This window comes from Rhinolophus ferrumequinum, chromosome 16 (assembly GCF_004115265.2).
Source record: "Rhinolophus ferrumequinum isolate MPI-CBG mRhiFer1 chromosome 16, mRhiFer1_v1.p, whole genome shotgun sequence".
In the NCBI taxonomy this organism is placed as follows: domain Eukaryota; kingdom Metazoa; phylum Chordata; class Mammalia; order Chiroptera; family Rhinolophidae; genus Rhinolophus; species Rhinolophus ferrumequinum.
Genome location: NC_046299.1, coordinates 5,138,586 through 5,152,965, shown reverse-complemented (window position 1 = coordinate 5,152,965; position 14,380 = coordinate 5,138,586). Strand labels below are relative to the sequence as shown.

At 43.0% G+C, this 14,380-nt stretch overlaps 1 protein-coding gene across 1 annotated transcript in view; it reads right to left on the bottom strand.

Annotated features, from left to right (window-relative positions):
• The window catches only part of ADAM12 (ADAM metallopeptidase domain 12), a 323,861-nt gene that overhangs the window by 69,324 nt on the left and 240,157 nt on the right, over positions 1-14,380 (bottom strand). The window contains exons 7-10 of the mRNA XM_033131268.1: positions 12,347-12,412; positions 11,191-11,262; positions 5,956-6,125; positions 2,985-3,069 (exon numbers count right to left, since the gene is read on the bottom strand). Coding sequence (XP_032987159.1) covers positions 2,985-3,069; positions 5,956-6,125; positions 11,191-11,262; positions 12,347-12,412 — 393 coding nt within the window. The remainder of the gene's footprint in view (positions 1-2,984; positions 3,070-5,955; positions 6,126-11,190; positions 11,263-12,346; positions 12,413-14,380) is intronic.

Below are 14,380 nucleotides of genomic sequence, written 5' to 3'. Positions count from 1 at the left end.
CTTGTCAGGTAGACTTTGGAAATGGATGGAGGTGTCCTGCTACTCTGACTTTGGCTGCTGGGGCTCACTCAACCTTTTGCTTGGTTTTTAGGGGGCAGTTTCTCCACTCAGCAAGCCTTTCGTGGCTACCTGAATGAACTCAGTGGCGTGCATGGCTGGCTTGGCTAAATAGTTATCAGAATTAACTAAAGATATATTGTTACTTTACTTTAACAAACCAAAATTAGTTGATTAGTGAATGTGATGTGCAGGAATCATGCCCATGAATGGGGTCTTGGAAAAGGCCTGCACACCTCGGAGTGATGCAGGTACCTCATTTGAATCCTGCTTTGTGCTACTCAAGAACAAGATAAGACGTTTTCCAAGAGGCTTCCAGGAAACAGTGATACTGTGTTTTAGAGAAAGCATCATTCCTGAAACAGTCTCTGTGGGGCCTTGTGATCAAGGTGCGTTTGTTTGTATAAGATCTTAGTGGTGTGTTAGTAGTTACAGCTGCAACTGTCTCTCTCACTAGTCCTTAGTCTAAGAAAAGGATGGCACGTCAAGGAACCAAGTTATTCTTAGAATAGAGGAAATTCCTAATAAATGACTTTGTTTGGGTTTTGCAGTTTCCTGTTGTAGGAAGCTTCACAAATATGTTTCAGGAAATCAATTCTCAAGAATAACACACGTTGGCAAAGAGAATGTAGTGCAGCTCAGAACATAAAGGGCTGAATTTCGCATGCTTTGGCTCAAAATTCAAGGAATTCATCCTTCAAAAATTACCTCTGATTCTTTTGTATCACTGAATACCTTGGTTTTGCTTTTAATTGCCAAATTGTTGTACATTCTTTCACATAGAGGTGATTATAAACAGAATATCTCTTAAGAGACTCTGATAAACAGTTTACACCTGTAATAAGAAAAAAACCAAACACCTACTGCTTTATTCATGGTGTTATCCCAAAACCAAGACTGTTTTAGTCCAGTGCAATACCAAAGCATGGCTTTTAAGTTATCAAAATTAATGATTGGCTCTATCTTGAGAAAATAGAGGAACAGAACCAGAACTCGAATTTTCAATTGGATTAGGACTCCTGCTTCCTTGCTCCATAATTTCCTTCCTCTCAGATTTGTAAGTTCTTGAACGAGGCATGGCCACATGTAAGACGCGTGAACTTAACTTCAGAGACACCCTAGGAGAAAGTTGGTCAGGAAGTTTTAGATCTGGTCAAGATGTTGATCTTGCTTGTCTTGTGTATTTTATAGAAGTTAAAGGAGCTGTGGCCTCTTCATCCTACCTGATGCTTCTCTTGTACGTGGAGAAAACAAGGAATGTGTCTAAGGGTGATCTTACCTGCTGCCCAGTTCAACAAACGTATTTCCTGTTGATTAACTTTGGCCTTGACTTGATTCTTACTGCACTCCACATATTTGCTTTTATTTCCCACATTCATTTCCACACATTTAAAAAAAAAATTAGGCGTCCTTGTATGCCTTCAAAGAAGGAATCTTGATACAAGGCTTGTACGGAAACAGAATCAGGGATATGAACTCAAGAAAGCCACTTACTATGATCAGATTGAGTATAAAAATGTTTAAGTGCCACATAGCGGCAGAACCTCCCATGCTTATGAGGAATTCAGTTTCAGCTCTAAAAAATATTTGTGCCAATTTTAAGTGGCAAAGTCAGTAGCAACCAACCATGGAACCATGAAACAGAAAATGATTCCCTTTTAAAACTTTACAGGCTGCTCTGTAAAAATACAGTTGGGATCCGACTTGAAATGAACCTGGCACCAACGAAAACCAAACTTTCCAATGACTTCCATGGTGGAGAGCACATACAGGGCTTCCAGGTTCAAGAAAAACCAGAGGGTAGTCCATTCAAGCCAGATAGCTAATGAGTGGGTGCAAGCCCTCCAAACAGCCTGTCTATTCGGTGCATGTTTACGTGAATTACCAACACTGCCCAGAGAAGAGAGAAAACATCCCTTGTGTATATTCACTAAGAAGATTGGGTTGGACGGTATGTGGAAAGAAAGTAATAGTCAGCAGAACACCACTCCTTCCATCCTTTAATACCGTGGAATATTCACAAGCGTTCTGTTTGAAAAATGTGGAGGAATTCATGGTTTCTTGGAAGGGCAAGGTTCCATTTGTTTAATGGAGGTGGTGGAATGGTCTCTGAGGATACTCCCTGTCTAAGGGAGGGTGCAAAGGGGACACAGCATTTTCATAGCAGAGACAGCCACCAGCCTGGGCTGAAAACCTTTCTTTTAATTATCTGATGGAGTGGAGCAGGAGTCCCCTTTGGGCAGCCTAGCAAATCTACCTCCCTGTCAAATTCGTAAGAAACAAGTCCCAAATATTCTTCCCATTTTATTTCCTTTTACAAACACATATAGCCCATATATGACAAAACGATCCTTGTAAAGCAATAAACCTAGGTCTCTGCCTTCCAAGAATAAGGTTATTATACAGACAAATTGGACACTGGCTAGGAGGTATGTCAAGCATTTGCAGTGGTAAATAGTTAAAAACCTCAGACTTTTGGCTGTTGGGTGTAGAAGCAGAACCGTCAGAAACCCGTTCTCATGGTAATGTTTGGTGACACTCCAGTCCATCCAAGAAGCTGAGCGATGGGGGCAACCCCAGTGCCCTGGCTGATCCCAGTGCTGGGACGGAATTCCTGGATTGGAATGCTGTGACCGAAATCCCAGTTGAAACTTTTTCTCCATAAAAGGGGAAGACTGGTTCCCACTAAACTATTTTTACGCACTTACCTTTCCTGTGTGTGACTTGATGTGTTTTATAAACAGCCCCTACAATACTGTGGGTTATGTAAGACCATAAACAGACCTAGAAGGTAGAGTCAAATCTAAAACGCGTTAACGAGAAGGACCTAATGTCACAAAGTCTGATGAAAGTAGAGATTTCCTGGGGACTCTTCAGGGACCGGGTGCGGCCACAGCTGTCGGCGTCCTGGTGCCCGGCTCACTTACCATGACAATTCCGCCGGACTGTTCCGCCGTGCACATGCTCATAATGGGTGCCATGCCGATGGTGGTCCCTTGGAAATAAACTCCGCTAGGAAATAAAAGGAAGGGCTTCCTTAAAGTGATATAGAATAAAGGCATTTTCTAATACTTGAAATTCATTTGGACATTCCCCCAGGAGCTGCAAAACCTTTTCTATGCAAAAATGAAAAGGGCTTCAGCAGGGTATATTGACAGGTGATTTTATCTCTAGCTCTTTTACAATTTATTTTCCAGTTGCAGATCACGGTCCTGTAATCCTTTCAGATTTTTGTTTTCAAGATTCGGACAATAACCAGTCATGACTCTCGTATGCATATGTTGTATTCTGCCTATTTCCTAATGGACTGCGGGGAGCTGCTCCTTTTAAACAATGTCTGCTGACGGAAGGGCTGAGAAGCGTCACAGAGAATCACTGTCAATTAAATGAAATGCGTTAGCTGGCTCACTAGATTTTCTGTTGTAGCTGGATTTCGCTTTCCTGTGTAACAGGACAAATAGGATGGAAATCCAAACTGTTCCACAACGTCCTGTTAATGTAGCCTGCAAAAGGGAAATCGGCAGAAACATGATGGGTCCTCTGGAGTTGGTGTAGAAGAACTACATACCCACCAAGCCTCGGCACCTGGGAGGAAGCTTCTGGAAGCGGACCTGTGGCTTAGGTGCAGCTTTCCTCTATACAGAATCTTGATCACTGAGTGTAATGACATCAAGGCCTATTTAATGCATGTACTGCTAATTCCAACCTCATGCATTAAAAAGTAAACACTGGATTAAGAAGTACAGTAGTCATGGGGATGTAGGGTAGAACATAGGAATATACTCAATAATACTGTGATGAGTACTATGGTGTCAGATGGGTACTAGATGTGTTGGGGTGATAGATGGGAGGGGGTTGGGGACAGGGTGAAAAAGGTGAAAGGATTAAGAGGTAAAAATTGGTAGTTACAAAATAGTCATGGGGGTGCAAAGCATAGACAATATAGTCAATAATATGGTAATAATTATGTGTAGTGCCAGGTGGGTCCTAGACTAGTCAGGGGGATCACTTCTTGAATTATATAAATGTGGAACCAGTATGCTGTACACCTGAAAATAATATAAAATAATATTGAATGTCGGCTGTAATTGAAAAATCAAAAAAGGGGGGGGAGAAGGTGAAGGGGAATAAAAGGTCGAAATTTCCAGGTATAAAACAAACAAGTCACGGGGATGTGACATACAGCATGGGGAACAGAGTCAGTAATATTGTGATAGCGTAGTCAGATGGTTGCTGGACTTATCCTGGTGATCACTTCCTACATACGTAAATGTTGAATTACTATGGTGTAACCTGAAACTGATATAATATTGTATGTTAGCTGTATTTTTAATAAAAATCTTAAAAAATAAATAAAACATGTATGCAGAGCAGTAAAAAATAAATAATAATAAATAAAGAAATAAACACGGTATTTGCTGAATCTCCTTTAAGGGAAACAAATGACTTACCCATGTTACCTTGGCCATGTACATATGTAGATTTTACATGTATTATTTGACAGGTTAGGTATTTTGGCAGTGGTCACTTGGATAAAAGAGAGTACGTACATATAAATCTCACCTACGTATGTGTGGATGTATATTGTGTTTGCATCCCATTACATTCTTATGTACAATAATAGGGATTATAGCTTTTACATTTACATCCATATAGACCCTTTAGAATATAGATTATACATGTATATAAATAACGTTATATAAGAGGCTAATTTATTTCCAGATGTTCAAGTTGGATGGACTCCCATTTGGGAAAAAAAAATCACAACAAAACATTCTGATTCTCCTTTTAGTAGTTCAGGATTAATCAATGCATAAAATATGAGGCAACCACAAATATTCAAGGCGGGAGAAAAGAAAAACTGTGTGAAAATGGCCAAAGTAAATGTTCAGGGAACGCCACCAGCCTCAGTGCAGATGCAGGCATTTTCTAAAGTGAGGACGGGGTAGGATTGGTTTTTCGCTTTCCATAAATGTTCGATCAATGAGATTCAATTTGCTAAAGAAAAGTGTTTCTGAATCTAAATCTTTCATCCAATGATATGAGCTACATGAGAACAAAAAAGTAATGGCATAAACTGTTTAAGGATTTGAATGAAAAGTGTGTTACTCTGGGAAAAATCTACTTCATACTAATTTAGATTATGATAAGCATGTTTTTTCTTTTAAATAGAAAGGTGTTGGTTACATCTTACCTTTATACCATGCTATGGCATAGCTGTGCTTTCCCTCATTTATTAATTCACACACTTATCGCTCTCTGAAATGTCCTTATTTATTGTTGCCTTTTCCCATTAGAATGGAGACCCCGCCAGCAGGAGGCTCAGTGTTGAACATCATTATGTTCAAAGCTCCTAAACCGTATTTGGTTTCCAATTGGTGCTCGATACAAATTAATTGAAAGACAGAACACAGGGTTAATGTGCTACACTGCTGGCATTCTCTGATCTAGAAAATCAAAGAATAACAGTGAAACATGAGGAGGGGAAAAGATTTTTCTTTCCCCAAACATCTGACCGTAATCACCCTGGGGTACTGTCTTCAGATCTTACATAAACATTTTTCACTAATAATGAAAGAAAATGAGCTTTAAAAAGTAGCCTGCTCTGGACAACTTTATATCAAGACTAAGATGAGACAATGCTGCATAAAGGAAAATGTTCAAGTGACAGAAGAAAGAAATAAGACATCAGCTAGAGGCATCGGTTTCCCAGGGTGTCCAAAGGGAGACTTTCACAACAGATCCCAAATTCTGATCAGCATGGCCTCTGCCCCGCTGATGAGGGCTGAGAAACCACCTTGTATGAATTGGTGCACCTTCCAGGCACCACGTAGGTGGACCTAAGATGAGAGTGGGTCACTGTTCCTTTAAGCAAAGGAGAGACAATGAACGCCCTACCTGATAAGCTGTGCATTGTCATGGGATTTGCGAGGTAGAAGCTTCATCTTTCTCCAGTCCAGAAACTCATGGAGGGTTGTGAATGGGTCCTGACTTACAGAGCATTTGTCGATGTCATTCCACACCTCCACGCCCACCAACACTATTCGGATATTCAGTGGTCTGTAAAACTGACGAAGACAGGTATCCTTTGGGGATCACATGAACGAGAACTTAAAATGCAGAGTAGAAGAGACTTGCATGTTTTGAACTTCATGGACATAGGTGAGAAAAATAACACCGTGTTCCCTTATTCCTGTGGCATTAGAATTTAAGAAATAGTTGCAGTGCCTGATGCAAAATGATGTGTTAACTGGGTTCTCAAATTCTGTTGACCAATTAGATGCTAAAGTTATTGGCCTTTAGATGTCTGCTCTTATTTGTATGGAAGCTCACATTTCAAACTATTCATTGGTGATTTCAAATGTGCATTTAGATGTGGATTATAGCTCACGTAGTGATATTACAGCTAAAGGCTGCCAGTTAATATCCACTGCAGGAAAAACGGTGAGTGAGTGAGGGTTTTCAGACACTCTGCCAAATGCTTTGTTCATTTTAAGCCAAATGTTCTACCTATGAGTTACTGAAAATGAATCTGTATTAATATGTCAAAAAGACTAAGCCTTGGCTGACACTATCCTATTCTGTCACCCATCATCAGTCTAGAAGGTTTTAATTAAACGAGCGAATCAATAGCTTTCAGAATAATAAAGGCATAAACAGAACCCTTCTGCAGGAACTGTAATGACCATTCTTCTCACAGCCAGAAGCTGGCTCACCAATGGCATCATGGGAAGCCCCTCTTTTACTGGCTTGTGAAGTGAAGCTTCAGGTGCACCACTCAGAGCATGTCTTCTCATTGCCTTCCTGTCCCCCATCTTTACATACACGTGACTTCAACTTATAGCCCTTTCTCTGCAAGCAGGTCGTCCTGAGTCAAAGGTAGGCAGGGCAACTCTTGAATGGGACGAAGGGGTGGTTTTTATCCCAGACAAGCTTATTGGGGCTGGATGAGTGGTCAGGGGAGAGGGCAGAACTACCCACTGCTCCCAACTACCTTGCTGTCCCCATGTGCATCACATTCACCAGGAAGTGGCTCTGTGCTCAGGGCCGGGGGGTGAGACAATGGGATCACCTGGCTGGTTGTCAAACCTTTCACTGCCTGTGACGTGTGAGGGACTGCACAGCGAAAAAGTTCCTCATCAACTGATACCCCAGGTAGCCAAGGAGAACGATGTGGCTGGTGATAGCAGCCAAAGTCAAGCTCCAGATGAGAGCAGGTCCTGTTCTTAGTTACTAGATGCATCTGGGCCAACAAATAACGAAGGTCACAGAAGCTTTGTGTCGGATCATTAAGCCCCATTCCAATGCAATGAGCTAAAGTGCAGTGCACTCCCTCCCCAAGGAGGAACCTCTCACCCTGGGTTCTGACCCATTGAAGGAAGGCTCATCTTTTCCCTTGCTCACCTCCCCAGTCATCTGGTGAGCATTCGGTTCGCAGAAGAATACGACTGGAACACAAACTACATCACGGAAGATAAGCTGATTGTGGCAGTCCAACTTGGTTCCAAGCAGATAAAAATTATGGGCATTACATTAATAAGTTAATGAGACAATTATATGACCAGAATGCTACCCAACAGCTTGCTTTCAATCAAGAATTGCTTGGCTTGTGGTACCTACGTGGAAACCCCGAGCTGAGGCTTCCCAGGCAAAACTGAATTCCTGGACCCCTCTGGACCTCTGAACGCACATGTCTGCTTGCTGTCCTTTGATGAAGAGATTACACTTTCAGCGGTATTACACACAAAGGTAACAGTGATCAGAAGGCACAGACTAAGAGATCCAGGCCTGATGTCCACACCAGCTTGCTAAATGACACCCTCAGGTGTGGGCTTCAGGGTTGTCGTCTGTGAAGGGGACACTGTTTGCCTCTGACAAGTGTCGTATGGAAGTAGTAGCTAAGGTCTATAAAGGACTAATTGTCCTTGTTTCTGAGAGGAGCTTTGGTGCCTACTCATCAAGGAGCTTTTCCTAATCATGATGGGCTGAAATTTGCATCTATTGGCGCCCTCAAATCACAGCCTTAGAATGGATTTCATATGTAGATGTATATAACATATAGTCCCTCCACTGCAAAGCCATGCTACTGATTAACTGTCATGTATGCTGACCTCACATCAAGTTATCACACACAGTCCCTTTACTGCCTGCTGCAAATCTCCCCAGGACAGCTGAGGGTTTCCTTTGGTTCTTCCTATTACCAATAGCCACAGCTAACACTTACTAGCATTTTCTGCATTCCAGGCACAGGGCTAAGTGCTTTCCATGCCATAGCTCTCTTAGTCTTCACAATAAATCCGTGAATTGAGAACCATTACTATTCCCATTCTATAGTCAAGGACGTTGAGACATGGAGGGACCAGGTAACCAGTCAAGACATGGCTGGCATGGCTGAGGTTTGAATGCTGGCGCTCAGGTTTTAAACCACTAACATAGCCACCACCCTTGTGCGAATGCTCTTTCAAGATGACCCACTGTGACCCCAGGCCCAGAGAGAAGCTCAGCTGGAGCTTGGCAGCTGTGTGCCTGGTCTATGAATCCCAGAATGTATGCGGACATGGTCCAAGACCAGCTGAATTGATTCACCCATTCATACAGCAGCAACAAATATTTGCTTGGCTCTTGTTGTGTGCGAGGCTTGGCACTGGCACAAAGAGCAAGGATTGGGACACCCTTGCCCTTGGCTCAGAGGTCAGCAGGAAGCTCAAGGCATGGAACACTTAGTTTTTATTTCAGTGACCTCCAATAGAGTGACTGCCAAGAAAGGGTGCAAACCGGAAGTTCAGAATATGCTGTTCTTGAGGGCTCAAGGAAAGCTTTCTGGAAGAAGTGGATCTGGAAAAAAAACAGGTAGAACTAAAGGGCAGTCTCTCCTGGGGTCCAACACGGGGACTTGCATCGTTCAGGCAACTGGCTTGGGAAAGGAGGAAAGAAGACTCACGAGAGGGAAAAAAACCTGAAGAAATTAAATGCATGGCAGAATCCTTTCAAAAGTAGGTCACGGAGGCTCAGCCTTAAAGAATTTGCAGCTGGCGCTAATTTCTTAATGAATAAGAAGTGGGAAGATTGGAGATGAAAGGTTAAAGAGGCAAAGCTCTGACAAGCACTTCATTTGGCAGGCCCCGCCCCTCCCCACTGCTCCCACCCCCGCAATTTAATCAGGACCTGGGGCCATGTCTCTTAGTTCCTGTGTGAAGGGTTTGCCTACAAGGATAAGTACACGGCAGGCATGCTTTTTGTGTTGTACTGACAGGAGAAATTTCATGAACGGTTAAGAATGTCACCTTTGTCACTAAATCACTTCTCAGTCTTCCAGTCTGGGATGTCTTTCTCCTTCTTCCCTTCAAGCCAATGCAGTCAGCCAAGCAGTTATTAATTTAGAATGACCAGGCAAAGCCAAGATTTTTGCAAATGAGGATGTTGCCACTGGGACAGTCATTGTTTTTTTGGACTAAGACACCTGTCGAGTGAAAGTTTGCTTCTAAAGTTGCAAAACTAAAATTTGGAACACCCGCTAGAATGCAAGGCTCATTGGAGGGAGCCAGGGTGCCCCCACCGGGGTCTTCAGGGTCAGCTGGGGGAGGCGCATTTGTATGGTCAGCGATTCAGCTCTCTCATCATTGAAAACACAAGCACCGCCAGACTGGCAAACTCCATCGAGCGCCTCAGGGCTTTGCTGCGGTATATTGCTTTTTAATTACCAGTGCAAGTTATCAGCAAATCCCATTTGCTTATTTTGAGTTTTGCAGACTGAAGCAAGATATAATACAGAATAAGATGTAGAGAAATACAAACATGAAAAACCAAACACATCCTATTAAAATGGGCTTCAGCAATGACCAGACTCTATTTAATATCGTTCGTGGTTTCCTTTTACTTCCAGGGTCTAACAAGACCATGTCGGATGCATTCTGAATTTTCCACGCACAGAGCTTGCTGCCACCCATAAGGCTTTGTAGAATGGAGCTGAATTGCTGGAAGGGCCTTTGCCTTCATTTTTCTGAAGTCTTTGAAAACCCCATTCACACGTAATATGATTGTTTGAAAACATAGCTACCGCGAAGCATCCTCGAACTGCTATGTGTAAAATGTGAACATTCCAGAAGATCCTGGCTGTGAAAGGCTCAGCAATGAGCCAGGTCCCTCTTCCCTCTCACTAGTCTTCACAGACAGGAGACAGGCAATTGCTGAGAATTACAGCTGTGTTTGCGTTAGGTCGGCAGGGGCCAGCCATGCTGCAGGTGAGAACCACCTGGGGAGTCCTGATGTCCAGGCCCCTCCCAGACACCCAGGCACAAAGTGGGAGAGGCCTGTTGTTGGCTGAGAACATCAGCACCAAACAGCTCGGTGCTCTCGATTCCCAGCAGGGTGTGTTTCTGAAGGGCAGGAGGTGTAGACCGTTCCACCATCTCCTTGGGAACAGGTGGTGGAAGGAGTATTCCTGAGCAAATACCCCCTGGGTCAGACCAGGCACCCAGGGTCAGACCAGACCCCCCAGGGTCAGACCAGACGCCCAGGGTCAGACCAGACGCCAAGGGTCAGACCAGGCGCCTAGGGTCAGACCACGCGCCCAGGGTCTCTTCCAGCTCTGACATCACCTTGGTCAAGGGTGAGCTCCCCACCTCCTGAGAGATTTTCTTGGTGAGGGATTTTCCACCCGCTGATTGGGCCCAAAGTCAATTTCAGTGTCCAGCGTGTGTCCCTTATAAATGAGGGCCCACCCTCAGGGCCATGTTGGCACAGATCTGGGCTGACGGGGAAGGTGTGCAGGGGGCGTGGGATCGGGCAGTGGAGACCTGGGAAGAGCTCTGCTTGGAAGCTCTCAAAATGGTCGGAGGCTCCCGACCAGGGTTCGGCATGGAACTGGGGGGTCCAAGATCCCCTCAGACTGGGACTCTTGTCTGGCCAGCAGGGAGCGGAGGAGCTGTGTCCTAAGGCAGCGGCAGTCGGTCAGTGTGGGATGGCATCTCCTCTAGCTGCTCCAGGCCCCAGGAATTCCGTGTTCAGAAGATGGGAGCCCAGAGGCAGATTCCTATCTCCCTGCTCGGTCAGACAGGTGTGCTTCATCTCCTCCACATCATTTCCTAACATTTACATGATGTGAGTGATTTAATTACCCAAAAAAGAACTTACCTTGTCAACGTGATTAGCGATCTCTATTAATCGCTGCTTAACTTTTTCCAGATCTTTTCCTTGCCTCTGAAACTTAATAATTTTAAATGTCAGCATTAATAACAGCAAGAATATCAATCAAACCTCATCTTCCCAGCCCCTGGATATGTGAGGTCTTGGGCTTTGCAAACCACCCAAGGCCCTCCCTGGTTTATGCTGAAATGAGCCCCCACCCTGTCCAGTAATTTCCCCATCCAGGGACTTTCTCAAACTCCCTGAAATTCGCCCAAGCCAAATGCTCATAAGACAGTAACTTCTGCGATTTTTCCAGCCTCATAAATGATAGAGGCAGTGACATGCTTTGGCAACGAGAAAACAGACAACTAGAAAAGAATCCAAAACCATTTTTCATATCATCAACTTGATTTTAACTTCCTCAGAAATTTCTTTTATATTTGTTTTTTAAAATTAAATAGTAAAAGCAATAGATGCTCATGGCAACAAGTCAAACAATACAGAGGAAAGTGGATACAAAGTTAATAAAGTCCCTCTTTCCCCTCTAATCTGACCTTCCAGAACAGGAACAGCTTTCTGAGAAATTGTCAAGCCTGTTTCATTTATACGTGTTGTCTATGAGAAAATGTCACCTAATTCATAATACGTAGAAGCGGCAAGAAATGAATACAGGGAAGATAATCTCAGAAATGCTAATTAAAAATTAATTAAAAGAAGAAACTAGCATAACATCAAGCCTTACTTCAGAAGGTAGGGGTTTTCTGCTGTGTCTCTACAGCTTTCATTCACTCATTCATTTTGGTTGAGAACATATCGGACATTTTTAAAACCAAACTTTTCCCCAAAACGTTTTAGAATACATTCTAAAGCCATCTGCCATGTCCCTCAACTAATTCTCCCTGTCTGGAGAGCTTAGCTACAGAGCCACTCTGTTTTTTCTACAGTCCTTGCCTATTATTTTGTAATATCAGAAACATTTCTAACATTTTATACTTTATAATATCAGAAAATCACTTTTTTCATGGGTTGTTTACGACGCTTTTAAGGGCTTATAGAAAATGAAGTTAATTAAAGCAAGTAATAACTTGCTAAACATTTTCTTTTTCCTGTCTTTTTTTTTTTTTTTTTTTAACTGTACCGAGAAATTTCAAGAAGCTCTTACCTCTCGGTTGTCTGCTACAATAACCAGTTCTACGTACTTGGTCATCTTGAGGGTCTCCCGTTTATGCTGCCAAAAGGAAACATGGATTTAATTTCCCATAATGCCTCCTGCGGCTCTCAGTACACTGTCAACATCTCTGGACCCACGCAAGCACTGTAACTAAGGGGAGACTCTAACTGCATCATCACCGGCTCCCACACCTCCCTTCCATCTACAAGTTCACCTCCAACCCCAACAACCTCTGTAGAACCTTCTCAATGTGAGTGACCAGTTTCCATTGCCATCTGGGAAATCCTTCCAAGGAATTTAGCTTTTCTGCTGGATCACTGTAGGGTCAGAATGAGCACGTGCAGAAAGGCGCATCCACGAGCAAACCAAAGCTCTCTCTCGAACAGAAGCCAGTCAATGGCTGTTCATTTGGGCTGGATGTAGCACATCCGAAGATCACTACAGAAAATTATGACATTCAGGGTCCCATGTGTGTTCTCTTTGCCTTTATGGTTCACTTTTGTGAGTTGAGAAAAGTGGAGAATAATTTGAGCAGGAATTACATAATCCTTCTGGGGGAACACTGAGTAGTCCAGGCCAGCAAGCTTATTTCATATGGCTGATCATTTAAAAATCTAGACAGAAGCAAATGGAAGACGGGTGGTCTGGAGAGCAGGGAATGGCCAGGCTGATAAACAGGGAACAGAGCCCAGCAAGAAAGAGGTGTTAGGAAGAAAATTAGAAAGGAACAAAAGAGAACAGAAACAGTGTCAAGGAAAAAAAAAAGACTAAAATATGCCACTGGAGAAAAGGGATTTGGTAAGAGGGAAATGTGGAGAAGAATGTGGAAATTATATGTCAAGGGGTAGGGATGGAGAAGACCCAGACAGCACAAATATGAATGGCCTCTCACATAACAGCAGCCTTAGAAGTGGGTTACATTTTAATCAAGTTTCCTCAAAAAACATTCGCACTCTTCCATGAATTACTGGGAGAATCCCAAAGGCATTTTTAGGAGAAAAAGAGCAATTCATGGAGGGTGGTCTCAGAAAGCAAACATTAACAACAAAAAACAAAGCCTTCTGTTTCTGCAATAAAATGCAGTTGGAGGAAATGGGGGCTGAACTGGCCTGGTCCTTCTGACTGATATTGCCGATTTATGAGTTAACTACACACAAGGCTTGACGTTTAAAACTTGCGTGTTATAACCGTGCTTTCAGACAAAGCAAAAATGGCCCAGGCATGCTTTGGATCAGCTTTCTAGTCACACAATCCTGAGGGAAACATCTTTTACAAAACAAATCCCTGTCAGTCCAGGATCTTCCAAACAGATTTTTACAAGAAAAATGTTTGTATCATAGCAGAGTTCCCCGTCGCCGCCCAGCTGGGCTGATTCATGAATTTAGGGATCCCTAAAGAAATCTTATGAAGAAAAAAATAAAGCACCATGAAAAGCGCAATTTCTCATACTTTTACAACGTTACAAGAAAGAAAAAAAGTCAAGCTTTGTAACTACATGTTGTAGGTGAGTTTTATGGTGATAACTACGTACGTATAAAGGAGAAAACACTAGCCCCAGTGGTATCCACTGGTCTACAGAAAATGAGACACCTTCTCAAAGTGTGAGGCTCTTACTCCTTCTCCTGACTGAGGTGTGAAAGCAGCAGAAGTCTCTTTTTTCCACCCCCACAATTCCCTGATTAACCATTAACAGATTCAGCTAATTACACAGAAGAAACTAGAGCTCTATAAATGGAAAAATAATTTCCCATTGAAAAACTCAAGAAACGGCCTTGCTCCTTTAGACGTTGACACTTTTAGGCTGTGAAGGGGTGAAATAAACAACGAGGGGCTATATCCAAGTGGCCTTGGATCATCATTTAGAAAATACACAATTCCAGATAATGAAAACAAACACATGAGCACAATTTTCCTGCGTCTGCAGTTTTCAGAGGAGTCTACATTTTCTCATGAATTCAGAGAACTGCAAGCTCAGAGAGAAGCTAACCACACAATAATAAAAAGCCATGGGGGGAGTGGCCGGCT